Raw genomic sequence first — 25,961 nt, 5'->3', positions numbered from 1 at the left:
GAAAGAACACATAGTGTTCACATTCATTCTGAATTCTGTGCACTTAAGCTGCAATTGTTTCTAATTCATCTTTGAATTGAATTAGAACCTATTGTGCAGTATTTAAATAACATGGTGTACTGTAACACAGCAGAATATCTATTTTTCAAACTAACAATCTCAATATCAGCAGTTTAGTTTCTAGAAGCATGATGTAAAATTGTTATGAGTTATCAGGAGTTTAGGTATCTGAGTTAAGTAAATATTTCATGTAATCCTTGAATATATCATATGCCAGTAGGATGAATGATAAATAAGAAGATCTCTAGTTATAAATGTTTCTTTTTCCATCAAACATTGGCTTCCAGGTGATGTTTATATCACTTAAACTACAAAATACCATAATTAGTAAGACAGCTTTAAGTATTTGAAGTGTTCCATACATATTTTCCATAGAAAAATAATAGATTTTAGTGCATGAACGTTTGCAGCAGTTGTGTCTTCATATGAGAATAAATGATGTTCATTTAACTCAGAGAAAGGGTTTTATTGGAAATGTATTGATGTCATGATGAAGATGGTGTTGCAATATCAGCATGTTCTTGATGAAATGTTATTGTTTGGTTTGTGTTTCCTAGGCACTCTTGCTCATTCCAAGCAATGTGGGCCATGGACAGTTATCCAATAGATCTTACTTTGGTCTCACCTACTACACAAACATTATGATTTAAGAAAATAGATTGCTAATATGTAAAGTAGTTTGATCAATATGAAATAATGATCCTACAGATAACAAAGCAAGTGATTAACATGCCAGTTTGAAAGAGCGTTCACTTTCTAAAATCATAATGTTTTTGTTTTGTTTCGTGTTTACAGTACATTAATGCTCATAGTGTTAAAGTGTTGCTATAGGAAAGCTTTTGAAACATAATGCTAAATAGCAGTGCCCCACAAACATTTGCAGTTTCAGTAAAAAGGTTTTTATTAGTAACCTTTTAGCCAGAGGAGACTAGTGATACCAGAAAACGGGTATGCAAAATTATATATGTAGGTGTGTTCAGAACCAGTAAGCACCAGAGCGCAAAGATTGTATTGTAACTCACTCAGAGTGGCAGGGGAGGGGAAGTCCAAAACTTTCCCAGTCAACATTCCGCTTAACAGTAAAATTTCAGTAATTCAAAAAGTCAAGACTCCTGTATGTATCTGTGAGTAAATTAAACACCTTGGCTCCATTCCTTGAGTCTTTTGAGGTTGGGAACACTAGAGGCAATGTTCTCTCTTCCTGGCAAAGGTTCAGAATAAAGCATTGCTTTTGAGTCCCCCATCAGATGAGTTGTACAGCAAAATTCTTTCTAAAAGAATCTAGCTATGTCACTTTCTGAAATCTGGGCTAATGCTGTAAACACTGGGGAGGGGGACAAAAGAGCAAGATACCTTTTTAGAGTACTCCTTGGCAAGGAAGGAAAACCCTAGACTGGGTATGTGAGGCCTCTACCAGAAAATGTCTGTCTGTTCTAGCAAGCATTCCTATAGAGCATCTTCATAATGTGTGATTTTTCTCTTCTTGAGTATGTCCAGTATAGTGGGTTACGTTTTTTTTCTCACATATTAGCAGCTTCTGTGTTCATCCGGGGTAAATATCTTTCTGCCAGAAGCAGATAATTAGTTTAAACAGGAAATTTTATTCCATTTTTTAAAGTTATACTGGGCTTTAGAAACCCCTCCCTATTGGATATACAATAAGTCAAAGAATACAAGAAGCTGCATAAGTAAGTTTTCATCTGTACTCTTATCATCTCTCTTGCATGTTTTTATGCATGGATTGTTTTGTTTGATACTATTTTCTTACTACATTTGAATGTTAAATGTGCTTGTGTGTTTGCTATAATATTTGCTACTAAAATTTTAATGCCTCATGATATATGCATGTTTACAAAAAGCAAAAATCGCTCTAACATAAACGTAGACAAGAAAAGAAAACTACTGGTATAGGTTATTTTATAATTCAGAGCGAGATCACCTTTTTGCTTCTATTTGTTTTTTTCTTGTAAATATTATCCTGACATTTTTATATATTAAAGTTTTAGGTTTTTAACCTCCACTTTATATAAAAAGGAGAGAAAATGGGTTTGTTTTATTTTGTCATGTGTATTAGCAGAAATGTTGGGATCAGTTCTGTAAGAAATATTATTCAACTTCTAAAAATCAGAATACAGATGCCCCACCAAAGGCTTTGAAAGCTACAAAAATCAATCCCACAGCAACCAGACTCATCCAATGATCAAGAAATCAAGTGAAAGGCAAAACATACCCTCCCCCAGTAAAACCAATAGGAGGATACTAAGAAACAGGCAAACTCATCCCCAGAACTTCCGATGGGAACAGGATTTGCACTCTAGGTGGAATGAGCAGCAGGTCCTGCCTCCAAACTTCAAAGATACCCTGAGTTTGCCTACAGATCCTGGGGAATCCACAAAAATCCAGGATCTGGAGAGCAAGACTGTGCCATGGAGGTGGCTGATCCCCTTTCATACAGAGGCAGAGCAAGGGAGATTCATAAGACATAAACTACTCTTATGTAGAGTTTCTACTGAGATTGGATGTGAGATGCCACTGATCTCAATAGAAATTCTGGGTAACCTCCTGGGGACATGGGCTCACGTGGAATGGAGCAGAGGAATCTGGAAATTCTGGACAAAAATCTCCCATCATCTGTGCAGAGAGGGGACTTTGTGCCTGGGCTTTCCCCATCCCTGTGGATTTGTTGTCTCTACCAGCCCCAGATCTCCTGGACTGCTCTTCACAGGCCAGGGGTTCTATGAGTGAGGAGCGGCAGGGAGCAGACAGGCTGGTGGATGCACCCCTCCTTTTCATCTCTCAATTGACTTCTCTATAGCGTTCCTTCTCCCTTTAAGGGGAGTGCTCAGGGCAGCTGGCTCCACAATTGTCACATGTGAGAGTGGGAAAACACTGTGTTCACTAGGAAAACTCGTCCTGTGTAACAGAGGATAGGAAGCACGGAGCACAGCACTCAAACCACACAGATTTCTGGGATGCACTGGAAATGAAAGCTCCAGTCCTGCACAAAGGCCCTCAATGTCTGCTCTATAATTGATGTCTCTTCTGAATGTCACTTTCCAAAGTCATGGTAGACAGTCAGAGGAACTCACTCAGAAAGAGACCGAAGGGGGGGGGGGCTGCCCAGTCACATGCCACTTAGTCCTTCAGAAGCTAAAAAGGGTTGTTAAATCATAGCAATCGAGATGGACTGTCTGATAATATTTGGCTTGGAAGAGAGCAGAAACTGCTCTAAATGGTGCTCAAATGCTGATTTTTTTGTTCTAATTGAATGATGGAGTCTTAAATGACCTACCGTCTCCCTTGTTTCAGTGAAATTGGCCTCCGCTAGCCAAAGAGTATTTGCTTTTTTTTAGAATTCAACCCAGATGTTTTATAAATTATAAAACACAATTCCTTTTTTTACTATGTATCAATGTAAGTTTGAGAACAATTTTAATATTTGTAAAAAGTGTATATGTGTAGGACATGTACATGTTTTACAGTGAATTATTAAACTTAAATGATAAATTAAATTAGTAAAATACAGGAATATTAGACATATTCAAGAGTCAGTTCTAAGCTTTTTTACTTGTAAACCTACAATTTTTAAATTTAAACATCTACAAACTACAGTGCTGCTATACCCCTCATGATTGCTAATTGCCACTTGTTATTGCTGCTTTAATAAATTATACATTATTTGTGCAAATAATAATATAATACACATTTAAATGTGTATCAGATCATCTAATTTTTTTCCCTTTCATTCTTCAGCAATGGCAAGCCGGCAGGTTGACATTGCTACTCAAGGATGGTTCATTGGTCTTATGTGTGCTGTTGCTCTTCTTATCTTGATTTTGCTGATTGTTTGCTTCATAAGGAGGAATAAGGGTGGCAAATATCCAGGTAGGATATACATCAATGTAAACTAAAATAATAAACAGGTGTGACTTCTCCTGCATGTTATCAGCTAGTCATAGTGGACATTGACTGCATAACATCATGTGTAATAGTCAGTTAGAAAGCTTTCTTTGTGCCAATTGTTTAAAGCTATTTCAGAATAAGTTGTACTCAATGCATTACTTAGCCACAGATGTGTCTGGATAGTCACTATGGTGTAGTTTTTCAACAGTAAGTATAATTCCATAAATAAACTGACATATACGTAGCACACAATTACTAACTATATTGGGTATTTTGATTTTAGCATGTCATGTTGAGCTGGCTTGTGGTAAAAGAAATCAGTTATTTCAATATGTAACTATAAGAGCCGGACGTCACTACTCAAGATGACATGCATTATCATAATTTTACCATCTGAAAATACTACCAAAGATGATTCACATCACCTTGTATAATGGAATATAAACTAAATATGTACCAACTAAGTATGAAAATAGTTACTAGCATAAACATTTGATACTATAAACCATATACCCATAACTACTATATCAGGATAACATATTAGAATAATAACTAGCAAAACAGTAATGAAAAGACTCAAACAATATTTTTTAAAAAAAACTTGTAAGTTTCATAATATAATTTCCCACAGTTTATTGGCATATGTACTAAATTCACAATTTATTGGCGTATGTACTACAGTAATGCCTCACTTAACGTTGTAGTTATGTTCCTGAAAAATGCTACTTTAAGCGAAACGATGTTAAGCAAATCTAATTTCCTCATAAGAATTAATGTAAGTGGGGGGGGGAGGGGGGCTAGGTTCCAGGGAATTTTTTTCACCAGACAAAAGACTATATACACAGTATAAGTTTTAAACAAACAATTTAATACTGTACACAGCAATGATGATTGTGAAGCTTGGTTGAGGTGGTGAAGTCAGAGGGTAGAAGAGGGTGAGATATTTCCCAGGGAATGCCTTACTGCTAAATGATGAACTAGCACTCGGCTGCACCCTCAAGGGTTAACACGTTGTTAATGTAGTCTCACACTCTACAAGGCAGCACAAATGTAGGCAGGGAAGACAACATGGCAGAGAGAGACACACACCATGTGTGAAAGAGAGAGAGACGAGCATTGCTCCTTTAAGTACGCTGACCCCCCCAAGTACATTGCCTTTTTAAGTAGATTAGCAAGTTGAGATAGCAGCTGCTGCCAGCAAACCCCTTCCATTCTGAGCCCTGTCATGTGTCCCCTCCCCGCTCTGTGGATGGAGTACAGGAGGGGGAGGGGGACACCCTGACATCAGCACCCCTCTTCCCCCCACCTCTGCACAGCAAGCAGGAGGCTCCCGGGAGCAGCTCCAAGGCAGTGTGGGTTGGGGAGGGACAGCTGAACTGCCCAGCAATTGATAGCGTATTGGGCGGCTGTTGCACAGGGAACTTAGGGGAGCAGGGAGCTGATGGGGGGCTGCCAGTCCACCCTGGTTTCAAGCCCCCACCAGCTAGCTCTGATGGGCTGCTCTTCCTGCAAGCAGTGGACGAAGCAGGCAGCTGCCAAGCTATGTTATAAGGAAGCATTGTGCAACTTTAAACGATCATGTTCCCTAATTGATCAGCAACGTAACAACAAAACAACATTAACCGGGACGACTTTAAGTGAGGAGTTACTGTATTTAAATATCTATCTTCTATGTTAGTTATTCCTAGGCTTCTGTCACCTTGGTATCAAAGGCCCCAATATTGCAAATATATGTTAATATCTTTACATGAGTTAAATAGCACTAGTCACATGCATAAAGTTAGTTAAATCTTTGAGTGCTTCCAGGATTGGGGCCTCAGTATACAAAGAAGATGTATTTCATTGAAAATAGTATTTTTAGGAAAAATATTTTGAAAAATATAGTTAACTTTAAGAGAGACAAGATTATGTCAAATTTATCCCCAAATATAGGGGATTTTTTGGTTTGGTTTTGGTTAGCTTTTAAAAAAAGAAAGTTACAACAACAAAAATTCTTCCAATAATTAAAAAAATCCAATGGAAACCATGTTTGAAATAAAAATAAACATTCCCTGTGTATTGTTTGTAACCCAGGCATTCCTGCAATGGTGCTAGTGGATAAGAAGGTGAAAGCAAATTTACTAGAAACTGGCTATAATCAAAAGCAAAATGAACTAATCATTTTCATTTATTAGTATGAGAGAAATGCAGTCAACTAATAGCATAAATAAATAACACTAATTTATTTAAATTTTAATAATCTAACTTTTTTATTAACCTAGAAAACGAATGCATTTTTAAAATCGGATTTTAAATCTGAAACTGTCCCTTTTAAATCACATTAAAAAATGGCTGCAACAAAGGACTTTCACTACTGCCAAATGATGTAGAGTATTTTGTCCTTCAGTAAAGATATTTTTAAACTACCACATATGTATTTTATTTAGAAGTAACAATCTAAGGCCCCAGTTTTACAAAGTGATCCTGCCAAATCCATATTACTTATATCCACATGGCTCATTTTGCAGGATCAGGGCCTTAAATATTTACTCCTAAAATTTAATAATAAAAATCCCAATTTCAAATATTGTAGTGAAGGAAAAGGAAGATGCACATGCTGATCCAGAAATACAGCCTATGAAAGAAGATGACGGAACATTTGGTGAATACAGGTAAGCAGCTGACACACGTTTCCTTTTCTTGCTACTTTTTGGATTAGGACTAAAATATAGTTTATAGAACATGACATTTATTTTATTAAAATGAAATTACAACTCTTTGTAATGGTGCAAATTACTTTGCATTTAATGTTTTACAGAATTAATTATAAACTTATCTTTAATGAGACTGGTAGAAATATTTAAAACATCAAGAATTATGATTTGCAGTATTATGCTAATTTTATCATATGTTTTAGTAATGGGCCATCGCTGTAACATTCAGATCCAAATTTGAATTAAGGGCATTTCCATACAGAGTTTAGTCTCTGGCCCATCTTTAATATATTGAAAAGCTCAAATACTTGGCAGCACTTTTGCCCTGTCCTGCAGCACATATAAAATACTTTGTCTTGAAAATGTGCTTCTCATATAAACACAGACAACAGTAACTTATATCCCATTCATTGGAATGCAGGTTCTTTTAAAATTGCTGCCAGTACCAATACAGAAACAGAAAAAAAATCAATCAGTTAAATGACAGAGAAGAGGGACTATAGCTTAGGAAAAACACAACACTCTAGAATTCAATGCATGAGATACAGCAAACTGCTTCAGACCATGCCACTGAGCTGACTGTCATTATTGCATGCCATTTTTTACTATAATTCTTATAGAAACATGTGAGCTCAGTCTCCTTGCAGCACAAAAAAAAGATGCTCTTTAAAGAAGTCTTTTCATAATATTTACATATGGTGTGTTTTAAAGAGAGCTGTAACATGATAGTAAATACATTTTGATTTAGTACAGAAAAGGATTTTATTATTTCTTTCACAGGTCAGTGTTACATTTATTTTTCCATAGGTAATATATTCTTTATAGTATATTCCTATGTAAATAACATTTTAAAAGACTTTAATTTTTGTATGCAATCGATTCTAGTGCATGGAAAGTCTGTTCTTTCAAATGGGGTTCACTGGACTGTTGTTATATTTTTTGTGTAGCGGAATGTGCATCTCATCTGGCTGGAATAATTTCTATATTTTTTCACTGTTCTGAATGCCAAAGAGCAGTTTCGGTTTACTCCTGCGGCTATTAAAATTATTCTAATCCCTCATAATATTCACCAAGTCAGTACAAAAACATTTTAAATTTGGTGTTTGTTTTTAATTTTAAATGCCTATTGGGTTAATTTAGTTGATTTTAGCTGACAAAAATGAGAGACTGAAAGCATTGGCTGGAAACAGGCATAATACAAACAAGTACTATACAAACTTCTCTATACAGTCCAGCTACTGTATCTGACCTCTAATTTACAGCCCCTCTGCTTTTCTATTCCTGGACGTTTCTTTAGCAGAAACTGACATTGATGCAGAACTGTGCCAAATTATGTGATGGCTTTGTGATTTTGACAAATACTCAGGTTTAGGATGAGACCAGTGAATTCGCTTTTTATGTGTGACATGTATCAGGGTCTGAATGTATGTATCCATATTTAAATGGCTTGTGTGTTAACCCACAGAAACATCTAGTGCTTTGTTAAATGGTTTTATAATGCATTTTAAGAAAGATATTACCAACTCATGGTGCGGTGTATATGGAGAATAACATGTGCAACTTCTATAATTGTTCACAGGAAGGGAGTTGCTCAGCTAATTCACCATGCAGAAAATTTCTTTCTAAAATGAATTTCTGAGCCATTAGCCTGTTATGGGCTTTCCACTTTTTCTCCTTAGCGACAGGGCATCTACAGCAACCAGTCAGACTGCAGAAGATGTTTTGGCTCCCTCTCTGCTGCTCAGTATCAGTGCAGCCAATTAGTTCCCAGTTTCCCTCTGCCTCACACAGCTCTGGTCATGGAGCATTGCTTCTTTGAGGAAAGGTGGTTTAGGTTCTTCCTAAAAATTTCTCTAAGAAGTCGAGTATTTTGAATTTTTTCATCACTTCAGGTCCATGTCTACGTGGACAATAAAGAAATTGGACAAAGACAGGAAGAGAAATGGTAACTGTGCCACCAAAACTCCTGAAGCAAACCCTGGCTTTACCAAAGCAGCGTCTGTGAAATCTGAGCAATCCAGCTTTTCCAGAAGATCAGCAGATGAATCGTCCAGGAGCAGATCAGAAGCCCTCTCCTCCAGGAGCAGGGCTAAGCAGTCTTCAAAGCTCTCAAGGGTTAGTTCCCTCTCCTGTTCCCTCTGTCAGGAAATAAAGAGATCAGATGCATGGAAATCCAGGGATGGCTTTGGACATCATGTTTCTCAGCAACGGATAATGGGGACAGAGGAGGGGTTAGATTCTCAGGCAGGATGGCATTCCCCCTTTCAGCAATGGTTCAGCCGGGCCTTGGTTTGCGGGTCACTGGCAGGACAATGTTCCTCACTCCAGCAATGGGTCAGCCATGCGCCAGACCACAGCTCAGATTCAGTGGACAACCACGGGTCCCATCACAAGACGGTAAGACCTTCTATTACTACTACTACTACTACTACTTCTACTCATTTCTCTGATTCTGACAAAAATTCACTAATGAGAGCTGTAGTATTGCCTGAGATTACTGCTATTCTAAAGGATGCACTTGCCATGGCCAGGCACAGTATTGCTTCTGCTACGCAGGCTGGACCCCCTCCAGTAAAGAATTCCAGGGTACCCCACACAGCAGTTGCACTGGTTTCCCCTGAAGCAGCTGGGCACAAGTCCCAGGTCTTGGTCTCTGAAGGTATGGACAGTTTAATCATGCTAGCAGCTTCCAAGAAAGAGGAGTCTAAGGCTGACAGGGCATTTAAGGATGAGTCACCCTCGGAAGATGGGGAAGTGTCTTCTGCTTGCTCTGTGGAGAAACAAGAGAAGCCTGAACCTGCACGTAAATTTAACATGGAGAATCAATATTACTTATCCAAGCAATTAAGAGAGTACTAAACCTAAAAAAAAAACAGTTCTGAAGAGCCTTCAGAAGAATTGCCTATCCTCTCTGAAGAGGACGAGGTGGATAAGGCCCTTCCCATCCATTCAGCAGTGCAAAAACTGGTCTGTAGAATTTGGAGTAATCCTGGAGCAAAACTTGTAGCCCCAGCTGTTCTACGTAAGCTATACCCTCTTCCAGCAGATAAAGCTTCTCTGTGGGGGGCCTTGCCCAAGGTAGATAAGGCAGTGGTCACTGGTGATACTAAATCTTCTTTGCCTGTTAGTGTGGATGCTGTCCCCAAAGATCCTACTGATAGAAAGGTTGAGGCTGCAATTAAAAGATCTTTCAACTTAGCTACAGCCCAACTTGGAGCGTCCATCTATTCCACCTATGCTACTAGAGCCTTACTAGTCTGTCTGGAGGAAGAATTAGCCAGAGATAAAAAGGAAGGGATCTCAGCCAGAGTCATGCTGAGAACACAGTATCTGTGTAGAATTGCAGCTAATTTAATTCACGATGCAGCAGAGGATTCTCTTAGACTCACAGTTAAAAATATGGCCTGCCTCACAGTAGCCATGAGGGCCAGGAGGGCCATCTGGCTAAGTCCCTGGTCCTCAGAATTAGGTATAAAATATCAGCTGTTATCTTTACCATACAAAGGAGGCATGTTATTTGGAGATTCCTTAGATCAGGCACTTAAGGGTTTCTCAGAGCGCAAGTGTTCCCTCCATCACCTGAAAAAGAAAAGATCCTTTCGATCTCTTCACTTCCTTATCCCTGAAAATGTCAGACTCCCTGTCGTTCTCCCCCTAAATTTAAACGGGGGAAGGGAAAGTATGGGGTCTCTCAATCCTTTCATGCCAACTACATAAGCAAGTCTGGTTTTCAAGGAGACAATAGATCCATCAAGAGGAGCCTTCTGACTTTATAGGGCTGTTTCCCAATCTTCCAAGAGCCAAAATAGATGGAAGAAGTTGACATATTCAGTGACTGGACTATGATACTGGACATGTGGATCCTTTTGATAGCCCTAAATGGATACAGCACAGAATTTGTAGAAATGCCCTCCCTTCCTACTGAATTCCATCTCTGTTCCACAGGAAAAAGCAGAGCGTTTTATCAACTCTCTCTCATTTGTTATCAGCCAAGGCTGTGATTTCAAGCCCTGCTGAACAAAAAAATCTAGATATCTACTCTCTGAATTTCATAGTCTTCAAATAGAGACCAGTTCTGGACTTCAGGTGACCCAATCTATTTGTAATAAATTAAAAATTGAGTAATCCAGAACTCTCCTCACAGCAGTATAGCCAGGAGATATCAGTAGATCCACAAGATACTTATATACTATGCATGTCACTATAAATCACCAGTATCTCAGTTCTTATTTTATCAATCAGCACCATCTTCAGTATCAGACCTTCCATTCACTTTGATTTCTGGCCCGACAGTGTTCTCAAAGGTCATGGCAGAAGTGTCTCTAAGAAGGCACAATCCCATATAGAAAGAATTAACTGTCTCAAAGCAAGGTGCAAAGGATTCTACCACAAATTAATACTTTTCAGAAAGGTCACAGATGTCAGATTTAAGAAGATTCATTGTCCCAGTCGCATTCTAGTCTTCCTAGTATCCTGTACAGATGTGATGTCTTGGACTGTTTTCAGTTTAGACCTCTTCAGTTGTGATTTTTCTGTGTGAGGGCACACGTGAACTGGTTTAGCCTCTTCAGCTGGTGAATGTATTTCCTGCCAGATGAATCCAATGAAGGGAATGCCACTTCAGGAAACCCAGCAGCACACAGTGACTGGGGCTGCACACCTGCTCTGATGGGGAGCATACTTGGACCATCACAAAGTAGAAATGAAATTGAGCCCCTCCAGAAAGCTATTTTATATCAACATACTGTAGTTAAGAGCAGTCAGGAAAGCCCTGTGACTCTTCTGAGTCTTGGAAGAAGATTAGTCTAGGTCAATATGCTGTGAACAGAAAATGTCTTAGTAGTGACACAAGCAACTAAGCAGGAGGTATGAGAATTTAGTGACTGTGTAAAGAGACCTGAAGTCAGAGACTATACAAGGATCTCCTGTTCCCCTCAGTGCAAAAGTACCAAAGAGGTGTTAACCTTGCAGGAGAAGCCAAACTTCTATCCTAGGCAGAATATTCATTACTCTAGGGAAGTGGGAATTGTATCCACATCTGCAAACCTGCTGATTCACAGGTGGGGAAAGGTCATAAGTGCACATTCATCACTCAAGACAATAGAAAACTTCCAAGCTTCTTCAGTCAGTACAACTGTTTGATTCTTTCTGTTCTCTGGACCCAGAGATTGCTGTACTATTTATTTCCTCCAATCCCAATTCTGTAAAAGGTGCTCAAAAAGACCATAGAGTACTCTATACCCCAGTAAGAGTGCCTGTGTGATCATCCCAGGGATGGTCTGGAGATGTCTTAGTGTTCCTCTGCCTGTTTTCCACAACATCTTGACCCACAAGCAAATGTTTCAACGAGACATTCACACCTGGATTGTGAGAGACTTGCTTGGGAATGGTTGACTCTGAGTGCTTTGTTTTATTAGATAAGGCGTTGCAATCCTTCTTTATTCTCCGGGATGGTCAGCAGCAGGGATATATTCTAAGGCTTACAATATCATTTTCCTCTGTTGCAGTTTTAAGGTGTTAAACGAAGAAGAATTCCCAGTGGGGAATTATCTCTGCATTGTCAAATTGGTTTTGGTGGGTCTTGCTTTGTCCCCACTTACACTTACTTTGAGGAATATTAATTTGAATCTTAAACTTCTTTATCACTTTTCTTTTGAATCACTGCTTTTGACTTCTCTGTTAGAAGTCTTTTTTCCCTAGTAGTCATAGTATCAGGTGAGAGGGTCAGTGAATTGTCTGCCATTTCTTGTAAATTTCCCTAATACTTTACTTTCACAAAGACAAGTCTTTCTAAGAATAGTTCCTTGACACTTGTCAAATGTTTCATCTGATCTTGACTTAGAACAAGAGCTTAAACTTCCAATTTTTGTCCTGCTTCTGCCACAGTTGAAAAAAGCTCTGGTATTGCTGAGATGCTAAGAAAACATATCTAGACAAAACCATTTGTTTTCTTTAGTGAGATTAAGGAAAGGTAGTAACATCTCTAAAATCTACATAGGCTTCTGGATTGATTTATACACGTCTAGTGTACAGAGAAGGATTTCCTTATCCTTTTCATCTTCTGACCCACTTGTCTTGGGATCATGAGCAGAAGGGGAGCGGGGGTGTCTCCAGGTCAGGTTTACAGTGAGGCCGTACCTATCTAAGGTACACCTCTACCCCGATATAACGCTATCCTCGGGAGCCAAAAAATCTTACTACATTATAGGTGAAACCGAGTTATATCAAACTTGCTTTGATCCACCAGAGTGCGCAGCCCCACCCCCCGGAGCACTGCTTTATCACGTTATATCCGAATTCGTGTTATATCGGGTCATGTTATATCGGGGTAGAGATGTATTTATATGGCCTCTTATACCCAATCATTTCAGGCAGTTGATCTGAGGGCACAGAAAAAGGAATTTATTCCCTACAAACTTCATTTTCTGCATCCTCATATCCATCAGCCTGGAATGTCTCCCCCTTCTAGTCTGTTTAGCATCACTCTGCATGTAAGAGTTATGCTAGAAGTGAAAGAAGTTGCGTGTTACCAACTAGACGTTGCTAACCATATTTTGAGTTATTTTGCATGTCTGTGACTATGGAAGAATATACTGGGAATTGATTGGCTGCTGAACTGTACAGAGAGCACAAAAACCTCTTCTGCATTCTGACTGGTTGCTGCATGTACCTATCTCTAGGGAGGAATAACTAATATGTAGACACAGAAAAGATTTGCAGGTAGTACATTCCTTTAAAAAAATGTGATGAACTTGTGAAGCTGATCTGTGTACTTCACCTTTCTAATGTGTTTTCTTCAAATATTCTTAAATTCACTACAGTGAAGCTCTTTGTTGTCACCTCCCCACTTTTTCACTCATCTCAGCCATCAGCTGCAAGTTTGCTATTTGTTTCATGAAACCAGGAAGAAAAATAAATTAGTTTTGTTATATGATTGTTGCCATTTTTTCAAGATGTTTAATTTGTGTCTCCAAAATATGCCTTTTAATTTTAAAGAGCAAAGGTTCCTAATATAAGATAAAATAGGGAAAAATGTATAGCCATCCATTAGTATCAGTCTTTATTAAACAGCTAGGAACTTAAGGTTTGGTTCTAGCACAACAAATAGCACGCATGTCATTGGGCTTACTATGATAGCAACCTCATCTCAGTGCAAAATCCATACATGTTCACAACTAGTATTGTGGTAGTTATTGTCTCAATGTTAATTATATGTAGTGTGTGTGTAAAACATTTCAAAATACTGGTTTTAAATTTTTCACTACAAATTTTTTCAGTAAATTTGTAATTTATTTTCATGTTAAAAATTACAGTAGGTAAGTATAAGTCAGTGAATAAAATCATTAGTAAAGAAAGAAAGAGAGGATTTTATGATCTGTCATGATTGTATTTTGGAATAGTTTTATGAAGCTCCATAAAAAAGAAGAGCAAGTCTCACAGATACTACATCAGAATTTCTGGCTTTAGCAATCTGTTTTTGCAGAGAGTTATTAAACATTCTAAAGCTGATATTCTACAGCTCTTTGGGCTTCAGAATTCATAACGAGACAATTCAGCTGTTTTGTGCAATATGCTTCTTGGCAACACATTCAAAACTCATTCATTTTCCCCAGAGCACCAGGGTCCCTTCTCTGTTTTGCACCCCCAGGGTTATAAAAGCACTGTATGAAACATGAGTGTTCTCATGTCCTCTCCATCTACCCCTCCATCTCTCCTTTTCCCTTCTTTCCTTCCTTTTTTCACTCCCTCACCCTCACTTTCTCTCCCTTCCTCCAAAATTTTAATAGTTACTCATCTAAGCACAAGTCTTGACCATAATCCAGGTTGATAAAAATCACATTATTCTTACTTTCCCTCCTCCCAAATGAGGAGTGGAAGGCTCCCTGGGTACCCCAACTGCTTTTTCCACTGCCAGTACTTTGGCAGAACTTCTTACTGTACTTCTGAGGTGCAAAAAGGGAGGGAATCCCCATGCCCAGATTTGATTTTTGCATATGCTGTAACTGTGCATTCACACCAGCGTCCACCTCCATGCAGGTACACTCCTGTGTAAATCTGCAGTTTTGTTTGTTTGTTTGTTTTAATTATACAGACAATAGAATCTGCATCCTTACTAGCATATAGAAAAATCACAGACCCAATGCAACCAACTGTGTAAGTATTTTTTCATTATTTAGATTATAAATAAATTTTGTAACCCCCTCCCCAATAAAATAAAATAAATATAAGTTACATAAAGGAACTTATAAGTAAAAAGATCCTGTTTTGTTTTGTAGGAAGTACAATAATTGTATGAAGTCAGTGCTGTTACAAATGTTTCTGATACAATTATAAAGTATTTATTTACTTGTATGCCCTAAAGTAATGAACTGAGCTACCTGTGCTCACGTGTTGTTCTGCACAGAGAACTTCTTCAGTTAAGTCCAAATATTTTGTTATCATGGAATTTTAAGTAAAAGGTGTTAACAGTGGAATAGGAAGCAATAAATAGTTTCTCCATGAGCTTTCTTTGCTGCTTATTGTACCAGGCTGTGTAAAATTCAGTGCCATAAATACCATCATTATTGCTCGTTGTCATCCCACAGTGAGTAAATTTAAACAAACAAAAAAAAAAGATTCAAAGACTTTGGCAAAGTATTAAGCTAACTGAAGCACAGCTTACAAAATATTTGGATCTGTAGGTCAGCAAGATTCTTACTAGATGACAAGTTTGTTTGAGCATAAGAATTAAATTGATCATACGCTGTATAGTACAGAACTTTTAAATGATTTACTTTCTGAACTCTTGAGAAGGAAATTATCTTGTTGTCATTTTTAAATTGGACAGAATTTCTGGAACAACTAAAGACCCTTTTGTGCAGTGCTTGTCAGCATTAACAAAACAAAATAGTTACATATGCAGTAATGATTTTGTTACATTTTTAAAGGTTTGTTGTATTATATGGATTGTTTTATCCTGAAAATATTGCAGTTGATATGATCATGTAAATATTGACCAAGATTTTCACAAATGGGTGCTGAAAGTTAGGATACATGCTGAAAATCAGTCCCCTTTAATATGTCTCAAGCTAAATGCCCAAAATTTGAGAGACCCCCAAATCACCAATCATTTTGGAAAATTTAGGAGCCTGTGTACAAGAGGTGATTTCTAAAGGAGCTGAGTGCCTAGATTCAGTGGGAACTGGCTGATCAGCACTTTGAAAATCAAACCACTTATTTAGATGTCTAAATATACATTTGCGAGCCTACCTTCAGGCATCTCTATTTGTAAATCTTGACAGCAATTCTTACTCACCCAAATCTTTATTCAGGTGAATTCCCAGTAAAATCAGCATACTGTACCTCACTGTTCTCACTGTATTAAATGCACATGTATATACACACAACATATATTTTGTTGTGGTGACTCATTAGCTATTTAAAGACATTACAATAACCAAGTTTGCATGCTTCACTGAGAACCTCACAAAAGCATGTAATATTTTCTGACTGAGTAGCTTGATTTTACATTAGTATAAAATGACTGCTGGCTCTTCTGCTGGTACTATACTATGTATTTTAATTTATATCTTTGTATTTTGTAACTGTAACCCTGTTTTTTGCATTGCAGCATGTATGTCAAACGTTTAAATTATATTATGTGTTTTATTACATTTCAGCCAAGATTATCTGAACATTTGGAAACAGATACATTCATGAAGCATGAGGCATAACCTCTGATACTCCCTTTGTTCCTGAACAGGATTTTCATACTAGATATACAACAAAATTATGCAGGATCTCATTTTGCATTTGTAAAATGTCAATCTAGAAATGAATTGGGCTGCCTAATATTTATGGAGCAGTCACTATTCGTGACCACCAACTTGTCAGGTCTTAGGCCTGGTCTTCCCTGGAGGGTAGGGGGAAGGAATCGATCTAAGTTACGCAACTTCAGCTGTGTGAATAACGTAGCTGAAGTCGACGCACTTAGATCTATTTACCGCGGTGTCTTCACTGCGGTAAATCAATGGCTGACGCTCTCCCATCAACTCCGCCTGCGCCTCTCACCCTGGTGGAGTACCGGAGTTGACAGGAGAGTGCTCGGTGGTCGATGTATCGCGTCTAGTCTAGACGCGATAAATCGACCCCCACTGGATCGATCGCAGCCCATCGATCGCAGCCCATCGATCCAGCGGGTAATGTAGACAATGTGGCACAAGAAACTCTTTTTTTTTTTTTCTGTTTTCACACCACATGTTATGTAGCAAGTGGTGGTTATGGATTTAATGCTTTAGAATTAAACAAGAATTAAACTGGAAGATCACACATGCAGTATTCATTACTAACTGCAGTTACATACAGACCATTGCAAACTCCACAACAGTATTTCAGAAAAAAACAGGTTCTTTAAAATTGAAGTGGTGAATGTATCTGTCTCCTAGACAGCAGTTCTAATAATCAAATTCACAAATGTGAGCTATATGTCATGAAAGAATGGAACAAGGAGGGTGAAGAGATAGTCTTCCATGTGGATACTCAACAGATTAAAAAAATATATATGTTTGTTTCACCAGATATAGTAATATTACCACTAGAGATGAGGCTGACTATAAGCTCTAGCCACATAAGGCTCAATTAGGCTGTAGCCTGTCTGACTGTGGATCTGTCGCTTGCATTAAGATATTTGACTGAAATGGAAAAGATTAATGCAGTATTATTGCAGCATGATATAGTGCTACTCAGAAGTGATGTGTTGCATCTTAAATTGATTCAGAACATACATTTGTAGTGTTTGTTGAAAATGGCTAAATCACATTATTGTTAGCTAGCTAAAAGGATATTCAAGTATAAGATGTGTAAATATACCGTTCCCTCCTCATCCTGACAAATATAATGCCCTGCCAAAATGAGAGATCCAACAAGAAACAACTCAGCATGCTGGCTGTGTATGTAATTACAGGCGCTTGCATGCATGATTGTACCATGAGCCCACCACACCCACTGCCAACTCTGTTTTTGTGAGCAGTCCTGCTGTTCAAATTGTAGAGTAGAATTCTTGTCATTGTTAATACCTTGTATGCTCACGACACCAAAGCAGGCAGAGAAAATGGGTGATATTATTTGGATCCTCATGCCGTGTATGTCTAGGTAGCCACAAATGAAACTCCTTTGTCACTTGACTTTTTTATTCTAACATTAAATCCTTAAATGCACATATATGATACAATAGCACTCCTCCTCTCTATGTGTAGATATAAAAACAAATACAGTGATGTATTTATTTGTAAATATAGGTCTGCATATAGATAACAAATTTTCTTAAGATGCAGCCATTTGGGATGGCTAAATAGAGGAGGTGATGGCTAAATAGAGGAAGTGATAATGTAAAAAGTATCTTGTGTGATAGAAAGTTGGCTTAATGGTTTGTAATGACGGTAAAGTGCATTTCAGCAGAATATTAATCAACAGAATCAATATCTGTGTGTTCTTGTGCATGCTGTACAATGGTACATCCTTGGTTATTATATGATGATATCCCTTCAAATAAGAATGGAACACAGATATTGTGAACAATTAAATAATTTACTAACAGGAATTGTGCAGCTAATTCAAAACACTCATTGCTGAATATATGTCCAAAGTTAACAAGCCATTCTGGGTTACTATGGCACAATGTAAGTGTTGCTTTTCCTAATAACAATTTATTTTTCACCCCCGTAATTTGTGAATCTGTGAATAAATAAATAAAACACATTTGTCAACCCCTTTTATGCCCTATATGCATATGGGCTTGAGTGTTTTATTATATGTTCAGGTTAGATTTTTGCATCTGAATGTGCAGCTTAACCCAACAGCTACTAAGTGGGAAGTCACAGCTTGAATTACTGCTGATGTCTTCAGCTTCAAGGTCATCCACAGCCTGTTTAATAGAAAAAAAAAAAGACAGATCTAAACACAGCCCCACAAAGTTGGCTGCACTAAATTTGGACCCTATCATATGTAGATTGTATTTGAGTCAGGAGTATAATAGAGAGCTAACCTTCTAAGCAGTGAAAACAGACTTTTTCTATGTGCATACACCCACAGGGTGGTGGTAGCAAAGATAAAAGAAATAGGGTAAAGCATTTCTTCCATAACTGCAAAAAAAAAAAAGTCTAAAATATTTCTAAGATCTTTAACATGCTTTAAACTGCTCTGTGTTATCAGTATTCAACTAAATAGTTTCTGTGTCTGAACATATTGAATGTTTTAGCAATTATAAGCTCAAATTCCTATTAAATGAATACTGATCATTATCAGGATATGGACTCTGCTTTTCTTCTTAGGCTATTTTCATTTGTTTCTTCTGCACCCTTTTAATGGAATATATAGGTCTCTTGAAAGGTAAGGTTGAAAATTGCAAGCCTAGCCTGCATAATGTAACAAATTATTGAAATGCAGCACTTTTTTTTCTTTTTTACTAGCAAAAAATCAATGTATTTCATTTAACCAAATTCATTCTTCATTCATATTCAAGAAATCAGTGAATTACGAAGTTTAACAGACTAACTTCATGGCACAGCATAAGCTTTTTCTTTGAAGAACAAAGAACTTGCTCTTATAATGTTAACAACCCCCTTTTTAATGCTTGCAGTTCTTTTGCTTCCAAATCAAGAGCAGAATATCTTATAATTGAAAAACCATGCACGATGGAAAAAATGCACTCCCTCTACTGAAGACATTATATGTTTAAGCCATTTCTACACCCTGTATTTATCATATCAGTTGTTTTCTACAATGGGATTGCAGGATTGTAGGACTGGGCACATGTTTTTAAAAGTCTGCATGCATGGTTTGTTTTGGTTTTGCTTTTGTAAATTATGATATGTCTATTAATTATTTGAATTTCCTGTATTTTTCCAGTGACGCAGAGGATCATAAACCCCTAAAGAAAGGAAGCCGAACACCTTCAGACAGGACTGTGAAAAAGGAGGACAGTGATGATAGTTTAGTTGACTATGGCGAAGGTGTAAACGGTCAGTTCAATGAGGATGGCTCCTTTATTGGACAATACAGTGGTAAAAAAGAGAAAGAACCTGCAGAAGGAAATGAAAGTTCTGAGGCTCCTTCTCCTGTCAATGCCATGAATTCCTTTGTTTAATCAAGAAACTCAATTCCCTTCCTACAATATTTTCCATTGTGTTTAAAGCACTTGTGCATCCTCCTTCTCATACTAAGAACATACAGGTGACAAAGCTCCTAGCAACAAGATGTTTATACTATGAGAACATATAGGTCAATACAGTTACACACTATAAAAACACAATAAGTGATGTGTTAGTGTGAATCAAAGTGCAAAACTCAAAAATTTTGCTCTGAATTTGAGTATTTTTGCTTTTTTTAAAAAGAAACTGACAAAAATAATATAACATCATCTGATAATGTTATTTCCTGTCGAAAATACAGTATAATGCATGAAAAATGCTACACATTTCACAGATAAACCTGTGTATGCTATTAAAATCTGGTTTGATGCTTTGTTATGCAGTCCTCAGCTGAATCCCTGGATATGAATTCCGTTTTCATTGTCAGAGTGTTATAGTAGTGTTATATAGAACTTCAATGTCTTTGTGGACATTGTTGTGAAATTGGTGACTTAATGTCTAGCTATCATATGTCTTTTTGCAAGACAGTTAGGAACAGTATGTATGGTATATAATTGCTAAATGATTTAATTATGACACTTGCATTTGCTGATGCTTACTGAGACCCTGTTATCTGCTCTTTGTTCCTATTACTTTATAGCCTTCCTAATCTATCAAGTATTACAGCACTACAGTGTTCCATTTTTACATCGTGTATATGTTGGATTGCTTTTAAGACATAAAACAATATCCGTTGCAATGCATTTTGGAATTTGTACAGTCACTGAAGTGAAATTTTAAAATGAGACAAAATATTCCAGAAGACACAGGGCAAAATACATTCAGTGCCTTTATAGAATATGCATTCCATAATGCACTGTACTGCTAAGTTGGTGCAATAAACTGTGATTAGTGAACTACTATCATTGCCAAACAAAGTAACTGGTAAAAAGCAGAGATGTTATGAAACTATTGAGCTGCAAAATGCAAGGTTTAACATTTTTTAAATTACACAAAGCACAATATGATTTTTTTCCTTGAAGATAAAATAACAGCTTTTAGACAATTAGAGCACAACGTGATGTCATGGCCTTCCACGGTTTATACACAAATGGCTGAATTCAGATATTTTACTAATGCTGCAAAAACCTAAAACTCTCTTGCAAAATATGTTAAAAAATACCATGCCAGCAACAGCACATTTTCCTCTGAGTCATTGCTTGACCCATGTGGCAGCTTTTGAAATTATCTACAGCATGAAAGCAGTGTGTAGATTACTGCTCAGAACCACAAAATTCAAGGAATCTGACAAATGCTAACAAGGTTTAGTGGTAAAGGATTACTGTTATCAGTTACAAAAATATTCTCTCACATACTATATCAATCAAACGGTTTACCTCCAAATATGAAATTTTATAACAACCTATGGTTGAAGGAATGCTCAGTTTCATTTGCCAATAAATTGGTTTTTCATAACTTGCATCAAGTTTAATTTTAAGTATGCTTTTTATATGTAGATATTTGTTGAATTTGTAAATACACTTAAAGTGTAGATGCTATATGCTTCTAGGTGTTACAAACAAATAAACAAAACAAAAAAAGCCTATGTTGTACTGTGTAAGAAGTACTACAGCCAATGGAGTGCTTGGTATTTTAAAGCATCTACTTAAATATATATTTTTTGCTGTGAAAATGAAATAGTGAACTGTTCTACTTATTTACTGAAGATTTCTAGATATTATCTTAAGAGCTTGTGTCTGTGGATTACATTAGACCATAGTACACCTTGCAGCTTTTATGTATGTATTGTAGGTAAAGCACAATTTGAAGTAATCACAAATGGAAGTCAGATGTTCAAGCTTCTTTTGCACCATTAGCTTTCCATAATCCATTTTCCTTATGGAAACAAAAAAAAAAATGACCTATATAACACTGATTACAAAGCACAAAGAGAGTTTCTTAATAAGATTTCCCAATGGTATTGGTAACAATGAAGTGAAATTTTACTCTTCTTTAATTGTAGATGCTGAATTTATCTGTGCATGTAAGAGTACACATACAGGCTCACTTCTGTAATAGTGCAACAGATTTTGTATTAAAAATAAATGTGGTTTTAAAATTTCATTGTTTGTTCTGTTCACAAAATATTTAAAATCTGATCTGATTTACCACATATTTAAGAACTTTTTAAGTGAAAAAACATCATAAATGAACTACAACCAGGTTATTTTCAGAATGTTGCAGTTCATCATTTCTGTAATATCAGTTGAAAAATATTAATTATGGGCCTGATCCTTTTCCACTGAAATCAAGTTCTATTCAAGTTCCTTCACTGTTTTCTTTCCCTAGATACATTATTTGATTAAAACTGAGGGCATGCTGCAAAAGAGAAAATTACATCCCCACATTCACCCCAAAAGAGAGACATTCCATACTCACTTGGGCCACTCCTAAATACAGATTTGGGCTCCAAAATAAATTGTCTGATTTTTAAAAGTGCTGAACAGCTAGCGGCTCTGATTGACTGTTGAAATCTAGGCAGTCTACAGTAGACAAGATCCATTTCAATGGACACTTCATACCTGGTCTGGACTGGGTGTGAATAGAAACAGATTAGATAAGTGCCTGCCTATGAGTTGTTATGGAGAAAGTAGATAAAGCTGTGGATTTTATGGGCAACAGGAAATAAAGAGAATATATGATTCTTGGCCAGGCTAATTTGGAAAAACAATTCTGCTTGTGGGCCATAAGTCCCTTTACCAGTCCTGTCAACCAGGAATGCATTTGATTACCTGTGGATATTCCAGTTTCCAGTATATGTGCACAGTCACAGTTCTGGCACATACAGGTCAGAACTGAGGTATAGAATTGTGCTCCTTTTTCTGTAAATGGGCCTGTTCTTTTTTCAAGCCGTATGCATTCAGGATACATATAAGGGGGAATTTAGGTACATGCAAGATAGTCATTTCTGTTTTGATGTAAATGTAATTCCTGGAAAGAGCTGTGGATCTTTGAATTGTGGTGTTTGAACAAGAGATCTCTTTTTATGATTTTGTTTTATTTGGACGCTTGCAGAAATTAGTGTTCAAACAAAGTTTTAGTATTTTACCTTTTCTTTTGGCTGTGTTTTTATTGAAATGGTGGTAATTAGGGAGATAATTTGGGAAAATTGCCCCAAGTAATTCCTTTTGTTGTAGTCTTCTCTCCTGCTGCCCATCCAAGGAAGAAATATTCAGGACAGATTCTTTTTTTGGCTCCACGTACCAGAGGAAAAGTGACAAAAGATCTATCAACCAAACTTTCTATATAAGCATCTGGCCTCAGTCTTTCCAAACAGCAAATTCCAGAGCTAAAGAAAGAAAGCACTACGAGACACCCTGGACTACAGTACAAGAGATGAAAGCATATTGCCCCAGAGAGGGGAGTAGATTATGATGCAGGTTAGAAGAAGAGGAGATTTCAAGAATTTCTGGTGAGTAAATTTCCCTATTTGCATATATCTCTCTCTTCTTCTGTCCTAGGAAAGAACATTTCAGGTAAATGGCAGATGCAGTGAACAGTATTGAAGGAGGGAGAGACTTACCTAACTGTCAGAGTAGCAGCCATGTTAATCTGTATCCGCAAAAAGAACAGGAGTACTTGTGGCACCTTAGAGACTAACAAATTTTTTTGAGCATCTCTAAGGTGCCACAAGTACTCCTGTTCTTTTTACCTAAGTGTGCTGCTCGTAGGACTTTGCACTCGAATGGTAATACTTTATGAATCTGTGTGGGGATGAACATGTTGCCAGCTGCCTTTTATATCAATGAAATGGAAGCCTTAGCTATACTGCCCAGGTGTTGAATATATACCAATGGGCTTTTGACAAGCTCTAGATATGATCTACCATGATTGTTAACCTACTCAAACCCATTTAAACATAATAAACAGGACATCAGAACATGCTTAATGTGTAAAGAATAGAGTCTTCTGTCTCGTGACACAGGAGGAAGAGTAACAATGGATTCCTTGTCACAAAATCCAGAGTTTGCCTTTGATATTAATTTTAGGAATAAATGGAATGCTGCCTTATCTGGAAAAAAGCTTAGAGATTTGGCAATGAAGAGAAAGCTCAGTTCCCCCTGCTGTCTAGCAACGGTCATTACAGCTAAGATGATGATGTGTAGGAGCATTTCCCTGGAGAAAGAAGAGATGTCACACTAGGACATACAGTACTGAAGAAAATTCACAAGGATGGACTACTTGTCTGTAAACAGATCTTTGCAGTAGAAAAAGTTGAGGGAGTCTTTAAGTGTTTCTACCTGCAAAGGGTCCTCTGATAGCTGACAGTGCCCAAGCATAAAGTCTGTCTTTGCCTTCTGTGAAACTTCAGAAGGATAAAGTTGAGGCCATTTTACAAGGAACAGGGTTTGTATTTCTCTACATGCTTTATTTGAAAAACACCTTCCAAATACAAGAGAAAGACTTGTTAATAGATGGCTACCTTCTGCTCATCAGGAACTCCATGATCTCATGGGACAATCTCTTTTCTAAGAACTAGTTTCAATCAACTATTGTCTCTCAACTGAGGTCTTCAGAGTGAGAGAAGAGAACTGTGCCTTCCAATAAAAGGTCTTCTTTTGTATTTTGGATATATACTAAGAGGTGGAAGGAATATCCCAGCTGCTGACTCCCAATGATACACAAGCATATGTGTGCTCAGGGCTTCCGGCTTGACCATCTGGGAGTAGAATCAGGGAAGTTTAGCCAGTGTACTGCTGTTGTCCCCATTCTGCACCTGATCTGTGAAAAATTCTGGGACTGAAACTCCATTATCTAGAAGTGAGCTAACTACAGCTGAGCCAGTCTCTGATGATATTGCTCTTGCTCTGGAAATAGACATCTTCCACAGAAAAAAAATTAAAACACTGCCCAAAATCCCAGCCCAAGGTCCTCCACCAGGAGTATTTTGCTCTTGGTTTTCTGCATCTATTCCTGTAGGTAGCAGCAGTTCTTTTCTTGCCTTGAAACAAGTTATATTTGTGAAGAATGAAGGGTTTCCAGGTTTTGAGGACTAAGGAAGTAGCCTAGTGGTCTAGAAGTTTGATATTCAGACTCTGTTTGACCGGAGCCTATATGAGGAACCCAGTCTGAAAGACTGACATCTTTGGTCATGAAAGAAAAGAGAGATTTGCTGAAACCTGGAAACACTGGAACCATCAGGAGAAAGAAAGCTAAAGGAGCTGAGAGAGATATAGGTTTCCTTTGGAGATTGGAGTAGGACAGAAGGTCTGAACAGGATCTCTCTCAAAAATTTGGCTACCAGGACCACTGTCATCTTTGTAAAGACTCCAGAGATGGAAGAGTCCAAAGGAGAGATGAATTAACTGAAAGGGCATGGCAAAGGAATAACTGTTGACAGTGGTGAGTTAGGGCGTACAAGTAGCATCCTGAAGTCAACTGAAAAAATAAAATCACCCTGGGAGAAACCATATAGGACAGACCTGAGGGGATGAGAGTTTCCATCTGATATTTGCCCTTCCAGAGATAGCAACTAAATAGCCAATGGTTCATAACTGATGGAATCCACCTATGAGTTTACACACCAATACAGTGTGGCAATAAAATCTATTCCCTTTAAGGGATCTGAGAACTGCCTGTTTTAGTAGAAGTGCTGAAACCTCAGAGTAGAGGGCCAGGAATTTTAATGTGTGAGAGTATACAGAGAAAGCAAAAGGGGAGAAGGTCCAAAAGAAACCTGACAGATTAATCTGCCTCGCCCAAGTGTCCAGAATGAACAAGGCCCAGACTGCTGTAGAGTTGCTGGGCTGCAACAGGAGATAAATAAGAGAAAGGAAGCTGGGCTAGATGGATGTCAGGAGGGCCTGTTGGAGAAGAAGGCAGCAGAAGAAGGGAGAAGCCAAAAAGTGGCTCTAAGTGGATATTGAAGGAAGAAGAAGAACCCTGAATTTCAGTGGAATATTGGCAGAAATGGTGATATACACATGTTGAGGATCTGGCCCTCTGTGCCCCAGGCTCATGGAAGCCGAGGAGAGAATATGAGCCTAAGTGTCGAAAATGTAGTAATTCATTTGATGTTGGGAGAGTAAAACAGGATATGATCTCTCTACCTTTGAACAGAAGTATACAAACTTTGGTTTACAACAATGGGCTACCATATATTTTTTCATTAGTGCAATAGAAACATAGTGAGAGTTAG

At 37.6% G+C, this 25,961-nt stretch overlaps 1 protein-coding gene across 20 annotated transcripts in view; it reads left to right on the top strand.

Moving 5' to 3' along the window:
* The window catches only part of NRCAM (neuronal cell adhesion molecule), a 295,081-nt gene extending 273,195 nt beyond the window's left edge, over positions 1-21,886 (top strand). For 19 of the 20 annotated variants that reach the window (XM_039506264.1, XM_039506274.1, XM_039506237.1 and 16 more), the window contains 3 exons: positions 3,814-3,945; positions 6,536-6,614; positions 19,542-21,886. In XM_039506264.1, coding sequence (XP_039362198.1) covers positions 3,814-3,945; positions 6,536-6,614; positions 19,542-19,779 — 449 coding nt within the window. In that variant the 3' untranslated portion in view covers positions 19,780-21,886. Of the gene's footprint in view, positions 1-3,813; positions 3,946-6,535; positions 6,615-14,748; positions 14,811-19,541 lie in introns of all 20 variants that reach the window. The other variant, XR_005589872.1, reaches the window with a different exon arrangement.
* Positions 21,887-25,961: the final 4,075 nt, after the last annotated feature.

This window comes from Mauremys reevesii, linkage group 1, assembly GCF_016161935.1.
Source record: "Mauremys reevesii isolate NIE-2019 linkage group 1, ASM1616193v1, whole genome shotgun sequence".
Taxonomy (NCBI): Eukaryota; Metazoa; Chordata; order Testudines; family Geoemydidae; genus Mauremys; species Mauremys reevesii.
This window is presented reverse-complemented; position numbering and strand designations above follow the sequence as displayed.